This window comes from Amblyraja radiata, chromosome 28 (genome assembly GCF_010909765.2).
Source record: "Amblyraja radiata isolate CabotCenter1 chromosome 28, sAmbRad1.1.pri, whole genome shotgun sequence".
Taxonomy (NCBI): domain Eukaryota; kingdom Metazoa; phylum Chordata; class Chondrichthyes; order Rajiformes; family Rajidae; genus Amblyraja; species Amblyraja radiata.
In genome coordinates, this window is record NC_045983.1 from 30,150,429 (window position 1) to 30,164,197 (window position 13,769).

General features: G+C 36.7%; 1 protein-coding gene across 3 annotated transcripts in view; it reads right to left on the minus strand.

Moving 5' to 3' along the window:
• Positions 1-558: 558 nt before the first annotated feature.
• Positions 559-13,769, minus strand: part of usp32 (ubiquitin specific peptidase 32) — a 113,888-nt gene continuing 100,677 nt past the window's right edge. For all 3 annotated transcript variants that reach the window (XM_033046203.1, XM_033046206.1, XM_033046204.1), the window contains 11 exons: positions 12,465-12,616; positions 11,966-12,077; positions 10,165-10,376; positions 9,501-9,685; positions 8,030-8,116; positions 7,395-7,515; positions 6,989-7,180; positions 6,390-6,636; positions 5,155-5,621; positions 3,393-3,485; positions 559-2,784 (listed from right to left, as the gene is read on the minus strand). In XM_033046203.1, coding sequence (XP_032902094.1) covers positions 2,611-2,784; positions 3,393-3,485; positions 5,155-5,621; positions 6,390-6,636; positions 6,989-7,180; positions 7,395-7,515; positions 8,030-8,116; positions 9,501-9,685; positions 10,165-10,376; positions 11,966-12,077; positions 12,465-12,616 — 2,042 coding nt within the window. In that variant the 3' untranslated portion in view covers positions 559-2,610. The remainder of the gene's footprint in view (positions 2,785-3,392; positions 3,486-5,154; positions 5,622-6,389; positions 6,637-6,988; positions 7,181-7,394; positions 7,516-8,029; positions 8,117-9,500; positions 9,686-10,164; positions 10,377-11,965; positions 12,078-12,464; positions 12,617-13,769) is intronic.

Consider the following 13,769-nt stretch of genomic DNA (forward strand, 5'->3'; position numbering starts at 1 on the left):
GAAGAACAGTGGGAATAATCTGTTCTACAGTTTGATTCATCGCTGATGAATCACCCTGGTAATACTGTGGTTAAATAATAGCCCAGAATGTCATGGAAGCCGTTAAGTACCCTAGTTCTTTCCCTCTTACTGCTCCTCGACCAAAAATAAAACGTTAAATATAAATCTGAGCACAAAATTGCCAAAGGAAAATATTAACCTTTAAGCTGAGATGCATGTTAGCTACACTTGGATTGTAAAACATTGATTTAGTCCACATGCTAGTGTGTTAGTCAAAAATAGCATCTTCTTGTAAAGTTATGCAAATATTTAATAAAATCTTTGTTTTTCATTATCAATCTCATTTTGTACAGCAGTAAATGCATTTTAAATGTCTTATGAATGTTATCGACTCCAATGCATTAAACAACTGAGGGGTTCCAAATCTTTGCAAGCAGACGACCATAAAAGATTTTGTGCATTTTGCCATACAGCGTTACAATTTAGCACAGATTTCAACATTCTCAATAACGGCTTCTTGCATTACCAATAAATTAGTTTTGACGTTTATTCAAGTCACACATTCCAGCCACTGTATTTATTGACTTTTTTAATAGTTACAGATGAACAGGTTCACTCCATATACAATTACAAGTACAGTTTTTACAGCTTGTATTACAATACTTCACTGCCATATTTACAAAGCACTTATGTACATAAAAATTTTCCAATTCAGTGCAATGTCAATATTTTTACAAGAATTTACAAAATAAGATGTAATGTAGTTTCTCAGATAATTTAATAAATTCTTCAGTTATTAATGATTTAATTTAATAAAAAAGAATATTTTTCAACCATTATATCTATAACAGACTTGTAAGAACACACAATAACAGCAGTAGATTGCACTACTTGCCCTTATTTCAGGATTGTGAGTGAGAGAATGGTTTAAAATACTCATTTCTCACACAATCATTCACTCAGGCATTTTGTTTTTAACTCATGTAGAACATAAAAAGAGGAACAATTCTGGAAACACAAATTAACATAAAGCTGTTGATTTGTTCTTAACATTGTGCAGTGGTACTTTTCCAGAAGTTTCAAAATACACTAAACTGTTTAATGTTAAGAGCACAAACTCTGCTGTGTAGATAATGCAAGGCATGATTAATTAGAATGCCAAGCAATGAGAGGCAGAGTATTTAGCCATCAATCTTGAAGGAAGTTTAACTGTGCAACACTGACTAAAATGACAAAAAGAAATAAAACAAAGACATACAATACATTACATTGTGTTTTCCAATGTTCCCCTTTAGCAGAGCTTAATTAGTAGTCTTTATACATATATATTTAAGACCATCAGAGTAGCTGTAGGATGTTGCAGGATATCAATAAAAGTCACATTGGGTGGGAATTGCAATCACCTCTAAAGGCAAAACACTGTTCAATCATAGTACCTAACTCTGGAAATCAAACTCCGTTCCAGTTTCGAATATAGCAAAATAGATCAGGAAATCGTGTGTTTCGGTGAACTAGGATTTGTTTATGCCAAAAAAAACAACTTCTGTCCGAAAATCCATTGATGTGTACCGAGGCTTTACAGCTCAAGTAATGACACCAAGTTAAAAATCCAAACAGATGTTACATTTAAACCAAGAATCAATTGTGTCCAAAATAACAGTGATGCAATGCAGGCCTAAACAAAACCATATAGTATTTAGCAGTGCTGAAAATGCAGGGAGATTTTGGTGCAACAATATCAAACCTTCAAAATAAGGTTTCTTCAGGTTCATTATAATGAAAATTAACAACCTAAAAATAGTTTAGGATATATTCATAATAAATATGAATGGTTAACAGTACAGAAACTGTCCAGACCGGTGTAGCATTATCTGATTTACAAAATGTCATTTTAAGGGTCACAAGGGTCTACGCTCACATAAATCAGACAAAAATGTGGAAAATTCACGAAACACAACCCAACGCAGCATTACCTTTTTAAATTGATGCTGTGTAAATTCATTGTTAGTTTTATCAAGAGTTCAATTGGTTATGGCACATGCGTATCATTTTTCAGGATTTTACATTAAAAAATGTATTCTCCTGAATTTGTTTAAAATATTAATGTTCCTAATGCTATGTAACATTAAAAATACAAGCTGAAGTAGTAGTTTAGAAAGGTAACAAATGTAAACTGTGTTTCATGAACTATTCACTCAAAATTCATTCGGGGCGAAAATAGTCTACATGAATAGTTATAACTCTTGTTAGAATTAAAATGCTGTAGCCCAAGTTTTAGTACGTTTCAATTTCCTCCTGACATGCTACCATTCTGGTCTCGTCAACACAATGTATGAAACCCAAACACTTTAAGAAAAGGAGGTAGCAGATCACATTGGCTACTGACACAAGTTGCAAAGAGCAACTAGAGAGAGAGAAAAAAAAAATCAGTATAACCATCTGTTTTCAACTTCTACGTGTTTTTCTTGTGCTTCATAATCACATAAAAGAATTTGCAGAAGCAGCATATTTTGAGCAGAAAACTTGTCCAACCCTGAAATTCTCAACTTGGAGTGTTTTGTTGCCAGTCTTTGAGCAAACACATGGCATCTGGTGAATGGAAGAACACATTCATTGCAGAATACAGTACTTTTTATAATCAGATTCAAAATCTTCATCCATACTACTAGTGTCTGCCATCTTCTTGCCTTCTGTCTTTGGCAGGAACTGTGCATAGTCGACACCTTGCTGCTCATAGAAAAGGATGTAGGCCGAGTCAGTGTCAATTTCATCAGGATGTACCTCCTGCAAGAGAGAGACAATTGGGTCCCTTTAATGGCAGGCACAGGAATCAAAGCAATAGAAATTTCTGAAAAATAAGACAGGGTGATCTTCCCTTCTAACAAAATATAAAGGGTCTTATTATCCAATTAAGGCACAAATTATCAAAGCTTGTGGTCCCTGGAAGTGAAGGTGAAAATTAGAGGACAGTCAGTAAAACTACCTCAACTTTCACCGTAGGTTCAGCTCGGTTTAGAAAATAAAATGGTTATCCATTTATATTTGACCAAAGGGAGTGTATTCTAATAAAAAGACATCTTGGCTGTTTCCAACCCACTCCCGAATGTCATTCCTCTGAAGTCCACCCACCTCCATGGCTTTTACCTTGAGCTTAATTGTGGTATTACAAAGCCTCACATTCCTGAACCACACCGAACCTCACTGCCCACATTCAATCACTAAGAGATACATTTAGATTTTACTCATTGGCCATGCTGAGAAAATTAGGGTCTAGTGTCATCTCTTGAGATAGCTGAGGTGAGTGAGCTAAGATACTTAAAAGTATACAATGTTCACGCAAGTCTCCACATTTAATTAAGATGTACTGACACGATTCTGCTTCATAAACTTACCTTACAGCTACTGTCATTGTAACAGTACCACTTCCCATTGGGGTTTTTGGCATATGTGACATAATGGCCTCCTCCCAAGATTCCCGAATGGCACTGATAAAGTGAAAACAGTAAAACAGTTTTAATTTTGTGGCCAACAGAATTTTAATTACTTTCAATTTATTATGTGCTACCCTTAATTCATTGCAAATGTCACAAATACTTATCTCACGAGAAATACCACTTGGAATATTCAGAAAGTGGAGTTAACAAAGAAACTAATGGCAACTGAATAACATTTTTATTTTTAGAGTCCTTATCTCTACTTAGGCTTTTAACATTTTGTGCAAAGGAGGAACATCCCCTTGGTAACATTTGTACTTTCCTACCATGTAAGAAAAACACTGCAGAACTGAGATCATAAAGATGAAATTCATTGAAAATTAACATTACAGAAGATGGCACTTATTCAGTAAAATAATTCAACTTCTCTTAAATTCATCTCATTGTTAACTTAAAAATATATTCTCTCTAATTAGAAACCTCTGAAAGGAAAATATCCTTTTTACTATGTCATGAAATCTTGATTTTTCCTTTGTAACATAGAAAACAACCCAACTTAGGGAGTCTCTTGTCAAAATTCAAATTCTCCACGTCTAGCAATACCCTTGAAAGTGTCAAACATTTAAGAATTTCAGACTTCAATGGTACAAGATGGCGCCTACAAGTGCCAGCTCTTCTGTACAGACTCAGTGTGGTCTATTAGTTTACACTCTTATACTTAATATGATTGTGTCTAATGTATAGCAGGATTGTCACTGAACTGTATGCAAACATTTTTTCATTGTACTTCTGTGTACGTGACCATAAAGCACAATTAAGCCATTGTTCCCTCAGTGGGATTACAACTTAGTGTGGTGATTAGAACTACACACTACTCTAGCTTTAGCATATATGATGTTTAATATAGTTCCACCATTAATTTCTTGCTTGTTGTCTCTGCTTCAGCTAATAAAAGGGCAATATCCAGTTTCGGTCAACTCTGATTCAGTCTCCGTCAACTCTGATGGTATTCCCTTGAGGAAGCATTGCTTTCTCCAGTGCCCAGAAGCCAATACCAGTTAGGGATGCTAACATGATCTGCTTGACCCTACTGCTCTGTCTTGTAGCCACCCAGAAGTATCACTTTAACATTCAATACATTCCTTTAAAAAAGTTTTTAAATCATGATCACATTCTTTTCCTATTCACTGATTATATGATTTTGTCTTTTTGGACAGTGCTTAGTTATGTTTTCTAAATGTGATAACCTCTTGAACTGGATACTGGATAATGTGGGGGATGGGGGGGGGGGGGGGGGGGGGGGGGAAGATGCTCCAGACATTAGAGATATCAATTACAGTTATGCAGAAACTTCCATTTTACCGTGCAGTCAGACAGGAAAGACTGAATGCTGGTCAGTAAACTCCAGGTTAGTGGAGTTTATATTTCAACCCTGAACAACGTTTATATTGGAGTTTCCTTCAGACAGTCCTGTGACAATCTACTTGTGGATAACTTCAAATTTTGTTCTTGTATTCAAGAATTTGATAGGTTAACTTAAATTTCCAAATTGGGCAAATTCACCTTGCTGAACACGGGAATGGAGTCGATGAAAAATAAAATCTAAATCTAAAGAAATAACGTTAACTAATTTCAAATCTCAGTTTATGCACTATACATTTTAATATTCGAAAACAACTTTGTTTACTCCATGCAATTGACATCAAATGGCTGATCTTACCGAGATTGCATATAAGTTATATAGAGGCTTCAAACGGACTGAATCTCTTTGGTCATCTGCAGATACATCTTCAATTGTGTTGCTTTCGCACTCTCCATTAATACAACTTCCAAATCCATTCTGCTGTTTGTTGTGACACACTCCATTGACTACAATCAATTCCGTGTTTGCAACAACCTCCGGCCTTACCCCCTCGTTGTCCCCCCCAGAGCAGTTTGCCGTATCAGTGTCATCTACGACTTGGTCCAAGTGGGCATTTCTGACATTCTTTTTCTCTAATATCTGATCCACATTACAGTTATTCTCTTTGCTGCCATCCAGGTTTTCTTTACTGTTTGAAAGTTTGTTCTTCCCAAGCTGGGGTAAGCGTAGCCGACCTCTGCTTTTTCCTTGTTTCGGGCTGTTTGTAGGGCTGTTGTTTTTGCTTGACGAATTATTCTGATTTTTTCTTCCTGAAGGTGGAGATGCTGAAGTTGAAGACAAAAACTGAAAATAAGCATTTACCCTACCACCAGCAAGTCTCTCTGGTTCATTAAAATCTTTGATTGCGAAAATAAACACAACCTGCAAGGCTAAATGAATTACATGACAATTGATTTCTACAGTCTCTACTTTATTTACATCTGGAACTTGGAACAGAACAGCACAAGTACAGGCTTTTCTGCCAATAATGTCTGTGCCGAACATGAATCAAGACCCACTCTTATATGCCTGCATATAATCCATAATCTCTCCTGCATAACCATGTGTCTATCTAAAAGCCTCAAATGTCACCATCGTATCTGCCTCCACCACTACCATTGGCAACGTGTTCTATGCACCCACCACTCTGCGTAAAAAGCTTTCCTTGCACATCTTTAAACATTGCCCCGTTGACGCTAAAACAATGCCATCTAATTTTTGCTATATCCATTCTTGGGAAAAAGGTTCTAACAGTCTACCCTATAGATGTCTCTCATAGAAAACAATCCAAATCTGTCCAACGTCTCCTTGTAGCTAATACCCTCTAATCCAGGCCTCACTCTGCTAAACCTTCTTCGCACCCGTTCCAAAGCATTCATCTCCTTCCTGTATCGGAGCAAACATACTGCACGCTATATTCCAATTAACAAAAACTTTGATAGATTTTTTTTTAATTAGAGATATCCAATTATAAGATAAACTGAAATTCAAATAACAAACATGATCATAACATAAAACCAAATCATATGATAAAAATGACAAATGTCAAGTACCTTTCAAATTTAAATTGCCTACGTTTACACCAGATTGTACTCCAAGACAGTCACCAGTATCCAATTCTTGGGTATTCCTCAAATCCGATTTCTTCAGTCCCACTTGTGCTGCCTGTTGCTCAGTCTCCTTTGAATCAAGGGGTACCAAAAAGGCACCAGGGTCAAAACCTTCCCGGGGGAATTTAACAATCTTTTGCGATTTAATCCAGCGGCCATTAACAAACTGGAATCTTTTCAAGTGAATTATCTGTCAATAAATAAAATGCATAGAACCCAGTTAGTTTATGTTTATTTTTAATTTGTGAATTATTTTAGACCTAGGAACTTAAATTTCTTATTGCTCAAATTGAATACACTAAATTATCAATTTACATTTACTTTGAAGCCCGAGTAATAATCATAATAATAATAATCAGTGCCTTTTCTGGTTCTATGAACATCGTTTTGCACGCACCATTTACCAAATGATAATTTAAAATAAAATTACATTATAGAAATCAAAGGCTATGAACAAAATTACTTTCGCTTTTTATATATAGAGTAAATGTTATTTAAGTCTGCCAGAGCTCAACAAAAGCAAGATCGTTTATTCTCAGTACCAAGATTGGTGGAAGCCTCCAGAGATCAAGTTTCTTTGTTGCCAGGCGATGAGTCTTGCATTTGGAACAATAATACAGCTCGTCCTCGCCCAATTCCTCCTCGCTCGTGAAACCCCGGAGGCAGCTGTCCAAATTAATAGGCTCTGCTTGTGCTCGACGACTTTGCTCAACACTTTCATGCTCCTCACATATCTGACAATTAAAATGCATAATTAATCCTGGTCTCCATGCAGCAACTTTGGGCAACGTGGCTGCCCACGTGAATGTTGTGTTAGCGCATGCATTTTCTGTGTGGAGTTGTTAATTTAGACAAATAGAAATACAAAAAAAAAGAAAAGAAAAAAAGTAAATATGAAATAACGTCTACCACCACGTAAAATTGCTGCAGCTTGAGAAAAATACTTGCCCTCTCTTGTGAAGTCTGATATCGGAGGTGTAAAGCAGTTGGATCCCAGTCAATGGCTATGTAAGCATTCCCAACACTCGCTCTTTGATCGTTACATTCAATCTTGCACCCTCGGCAAAATCTACAGCGGGACAAAAAGAGTACAAGCATTGTACAAATGAGGAAATATGATACTGGTGCCACTTCAATAAACGATTCATGTAAATTAACAGCAAGAATGTCTATGGATTATTAAGTATTTCCGTATTCTTTATTTTAACCAGCAAAAGACTTGGTACCTTTTTTAAAAATTGCATGATTTTGTTCTTATTTTTTATATTTTATTATCTCTTGCACATAATGGTAGACTGTTGGTTGTAAGCAATTCACCAATCTTGCTCCAAAGAGATTTAGTGACTTCAATTCGTCAAATTCCTTCCGCAGATATCAGGGGTCCTACTGATGGGACAATGACTACATAAAAATGCCAATTTATCTGATGAGCAGATGTCATACAGGCTGGGGCTGCAGTCTATATTCTTTTTTTGTGAACGTGCAAAAAACAATTGTGTTTTTAATGATCATAAAACACTTGCTAATCTTGCAAGGTCTTCATTGCAACTGATAAAAGAGAACTAGCTAAGTCTTGTCCTTACCTGTACCATGAACACCATGAACAGGAATTTCCATCCTTATGAACAACTCGAAGAGTGAATGGATATTGATAACCCATACTGTCATCACTAGAATATAGATATACAAGATATTAACCTTACTAAAGGACATACATCAAATGGATTAAAAAGTTTACAGCATGAATTAAAAAATCAACAAACAAGAATTCCTAAAGATGCGCCAGGAAAGAACATTTTTTTTTAAAAGAGTAACTAAATATCTGTGACTAAACATAAAATGGAACTGATCGTGTCTTAAAAATAACCGAGAGAATAGTTTACCCAAATTGAACCTATAAGGACATTAAATAAGATTAAACAAACTGACATTTGTTGATGTACCTGCGCATCCTTAATTCCAAGTGCTTCAATTACAACAAGCAGAGCCTATTTTGACAATGTGGCTAACTGCTTGCAGTCAGTGTGGGAATGAACTGGATCAAGATTTTGTCATTAATCTAGGCAGATATGGCTGTCAATTTACACATCCTGGATATCAAATTGTCCAGGAAAGTTTTTTTTGTCCCTGACAACTTTGAATGAGGTATTCATGTTTAGTTTAGTTTGTTGTCAAGTGTACCGAGGTACAGTAAAAAGCTTATGTGGGCCAGGACAATAGGAAACTTTATAATTGTAGCAGTTACTTCAGTCCCGATTATATGTCCATGTTTTTGAAGTTGGGCTTGTATCACACTCTTCTGATTTCCAAGGAAGCGTCATAGAGTCATTCAGCACAGAAACAGGCCTTTCAGCCCAACTTGGCCATGCCGACAAAGTTGATAACTTTGACAATGATGAGGCTGATTGTATAGACTTTCCATTGCTTCTTGTTGGCTACAGCAAACTTGCCTAATTTTGTCGTGGTGGATGTCAATTTAAAAATTAATATAAATCACAATGTAATTAGCAGAGATTCAATGGATGAGTTGTACGACTATGACTCTGTTTGTGACTGCTTTGGTGGAGATCAATAATAACAGGACTGTTTTCTGCTAAATGCAAAATCTAGCCCCAAAATCTAGCAAAGGCTAAATCAAAAATCCTGTAGCTTTCTAAAATGGATTTTTAAAAATCCAATATATTTTTGTGCCAATCACTTGTATTATAATTTGTTTTGCAGTAATATGCATTTAATGACAATGAAACAGTTCTATACAACATATTAACTTAGTACTTAATGGAACACATACCAGCAAGGAAAATTGCACATGAATATTATTTGCACAGCACTAATTATGCATAATTCAGGATTGATGCTTACTCCACCATGGAAGTCAAGCCTGCCAAACCTCCACAATCATTCCATCACAACGTCATAGAATAAAATCTAATCTTATTAGAAATGCTCTTACACTGCAAATAGCATTTACATACTCTGTGGTAAACTATATTAGAACTTGTATCATATTTTACGGACACTGAGGAAGAAATATTAATTACTATCTGCACTGACCAGTCTTGAGCATGGTTGCTGGCTTCTTGAGGTGGCAAAGGACTGGCAAGTCGTGAAACCTGTATCCATACAGCATCATAGAGGTCCTTCTTGCGAGTATGTATGGTGCAGGGCACGATGAGTGGCATACCGAATAAACTGGGGCGATTTTTCTGAGAGGACAGAAAATACAATTCTGTCCGCATCTGTGCAAAAGAAAAAGAGTGTATATTACAAGCCACAATACTCATGAAACAAAGATCAAAAAGATTCCAGGGTACACAGATAATAAAAGGAATAGATACAAAATGCTGGATTAACTCAGTGGGTCAGGTAGCAACTCTGGAGAAAAGGAATAGGTGACGTTTCAGGTCGAGACAGTTCGTCAGACTCTGAAAGAGTATTATTAACATCTTAGAGGGATGAACTGCACCAAACAATTCCTAGGTTTTCACAATCATATTTTGACAATGATATAACCCCATGTCTAATTCACATTTTCCATTCTCATTCTTTAAATACTCTCCATTACTTCAGCAAAATCAAAAGCTGTGTTGAATAGAACTCCATATTTTTACATTTAACAGTCATAATTTCTTTGATGTATACGAAAAGTAGATTAGATTTAGAAATTATAATAAAGGTAATTAAAATTTTTAATAGCCATTTTGAACCAATACATTACCATTTTTCTGTGAACTGCAATAATGTATCCTATGAATGGACTGTCATTAAGCCCTGGCAGGTGTCCATTGGGGAGGCCGTTGGGGATGCTCTTCTCATTGTCAGCTGGCACCTCTGTACAAGGAATTCCATTCGGAATCAGGTTTGGCTTCATTGGATTTGCATTCGAAGACTGGTTATGCGTTCCATTACCTACTGGCACCTGGGAGAAATCTTACAAATAGAAAAAACAATGCTTTAATGAATATTGCAAAAAGATTTCAAAATATATTGTAGACAGACACTATCTTGTGTTATTCATGTTTTATGGGTCAATCAAAACTCCAACTACACAGGTCACCCCATCTCCCCCCGGCTCTGTCCCTTACATTTCAGTTGCAGAAGTCAGATCTGCTTTAACGAAGGTAAACTCTCAGAGAACATCTGGCCCAGATGGAGTCTCTGGACAGGTTCTGAAATCAACTTCAACTGGCCATATTCTTCGTCCTGAGAAAGTTTTATTCTCGCCCAATCTCCATTCTCAAAGCACCATATTTCTCAATCTACTTTCACCAATAAACTCAGAGACCAACCTCAGTTGAATGGGGAATGGAAAAGATCACACAGAAGCCAACCTTTACTCTTAAAGCGAGATGCTAACCTGAAACTACATTAAATAATAATATACATGCTGAACTAATAGCATGTTGTAAACCAGCATCAGCAGTCACACTTCAAATGGACTGAATCAATTAAAGCTATACTCTTGCCAAATTTAGTCATGAATAATCACCAATGCTCATATATATGGCTGAGTGTCAGTCATGGTTTAACCACCAGAGGAGGCTGTCCATAAACATTTCTATCCATGATGGTGGCACCCAGTATGATAACGCAAAAGATGAGCACTAGTGATTATTTGCAGCCCTCGGCACCACGATGAGCCCACACCTCCATCCCCTCATCTGCACCCTCCCTCCATCTTCACCTCCTTGCCCTCATCCCTCCCTCTCATCCTCCATCCCCACCTCCCTCCATCCTCATTATTTGCAGCTCGAAGTGCAAATGGGGAAATCTATCTTAATCTATCTCAGTCTTCCAAGGCTCGATATCCCAATATATAGTCTTCAGCCAATTTGAGCCATTTCAAGATAAAGAAATGGCTCAGACTGTACACAGTATGTCTAGCGCTTGCTGCGCATGGGCACGGAATATAAGTGGAGTTGCCGCAAATGGAAACTAATAATGTACAATCAGTAGTGAACATAATCAAGGACGAGTCTCAACCCGGTCACTCCCTCTTCTCCTCTCTCCCATCAGGCAAGAGGTGCAGTAGTGTGAAACACACCTCCAGATTCAGTTTCTTCCCAGCTGTTATCAGGCAACTGAACCATCCTAATAACAACTAGAGAGTGGTCCTGAGCTACCATCTACCTCATTGAAGACCCTCGGAATATATTTAATTGGACTTTACCTTGCACTAAACGTTTTTCCCTTTATCATGTATCCCTAACGGTGGGCGTCTCAATTGTAATTATGAAGAGTCTTTCCGCTGACTGGTTAGATTGCAACAAAAAGCTTTTCACTGAACCTCGGCACACATGATAATAAACTAAACTAAACCACTGCTGGCTTTATGTTGGAGGGAAGGAGAACACTCTAATGTCAAATAACAATAGTTATATTAATTCAAACCTGCATAAAGTTGAATGTTGCAGGATATGGAAACATTTTTCAGCATGTGCATTAACCCATATTTGTATAATACCTACAATTCATCCACTTGCACAACTACACCGACATGTAACTCAATGGACTATTACCTGTCAGTACAGGAGAGGTGGCAGAAGTTGGTGATCCTGGAACAGGGATTTCAAAAGCACAAAGGTAACCATTTGGCGACAGCCGTACTTTCTGGTTATCCTGAGGAAAATTCTGATATAAAAATATAAAATTAATCATTGGATATGTTATTGCTCGATTCGCATTTCTATTAATTTTGACGACTGTAATTTTTTAAAATAGCAAATACAGAAGTTGTGCATGTTCAATTATTACTTTGATGAATTTATAACGACTCTCCAGAATACACTTCTTTGAAAGTGGAATTTATCCCTTGGATTTCTCAAGTTGTCTTGCAATCAACTATAATCAGTTGAAGGATGACATCCCAATAAGAGGTGCAAATTTTGAGAGGATTACATTAAGTGCATTTAAATCTTAGTTTCAACTCATCAAGAAGCAGACATTCTGTGAAGGAAATAACCAGTCTTTAGGGAGCTTTACAATTGTATGACTGTTTCTGCCGAAGAGGATACTCACTTTTATATTGGAACCATGAACCTCTCCCAGCAAGATCTGCTCCGATTTCTGTCCACACAAATCACTTAATTGTTTTTTCAAACCAGTATATTTCTCATCCACATTCAATCGTAAACCATACCGGACCGGCGTTGAACCATCTAATTTGATAACTGAAAAAGAGAAAATTTCTTCTCATCACATCAGCATAACTTTTGCCATTATTAAATAGTTAGCAGCATCACTAATCTGTTCCTTCAACAGTATGTTACTCAGTTCTGAGGACTAAGTTTTAAATTTTTTTATTTTTTTTTATCTTCAGGCATTAAAAAAAAATGGAGACCAGTTCTTAAGCCATTTATCCTTTGTTGTTTATGTTTAGGTTTGTTATTGTCGCTTGTACCGAGGTACAATGAGAGGCATTATTCTTGCATGCTGTCCAATCAGATCAGATATTTTGTATGTTGTCGCCCTTGGGATTCAATCCTGAATTCAGCTATTTCAGATAATTTAGCATTTCTAACTGTAAAGTTGTAATGCCAGGTCATCCACCTGTAACATTTATTCAGTTCTTATCTAAGATGTTGCCAGACCTGCTGCGTGCTTTCCTTTATTCCAGCAATTGCTCTGTTCTGCATCTCCCAATACCAGCAAGATTTTCATTTCTCTAACTGCCCTCACTCATATTCCTCTGTCTGTACTCCTACATGGAGTTCAGCTATTATCTAGATATAATTGTTTTCAGTGTTATTACTTGGGCAATCTTGATTGCTATCTTACCAAAGACATGATTTTTGCTTCACGCTCCACCCGTCCTCTCTACATTATCAGATGCACTTATTTTGTCGCTTTTCCAGGCATAATGAAATGCCACATATCTGAAATATTAACAGTTTCTCCCTCCACAGGCACTGCCTGTCCTGGTGAGTACCTCTAGCATCTTCTGTTTTTATTGCAAAAAAAATACTTAAAGCATCATGGACTGGAAGACTTTTATCACTCCTTTTAACTGCAAACTACTTGGCATCATCAATAAAAGCGATAGCAAGAAGCAAAATGTCCTTTATCTCTGGCTGCTAAAATACCCCAGTTTCCAACATCAGAATATCAATACTTTGCATACCCATTTCTCAGCTTTAAAAGATGCAAGTTGAATAATTAAACTCTGGAAGTTTTGTCCATACCCAAGGAAATTGGTCTGAACTTGATATTATACCATAACATCACCTATTCTTTTACTCCAGGGATGCTGGCTGATCTGCTTAGTTACTCCAGCAATTTGTGCCTACCCTTGAAAAAGTATTGGTTAACCATATTATACAACAG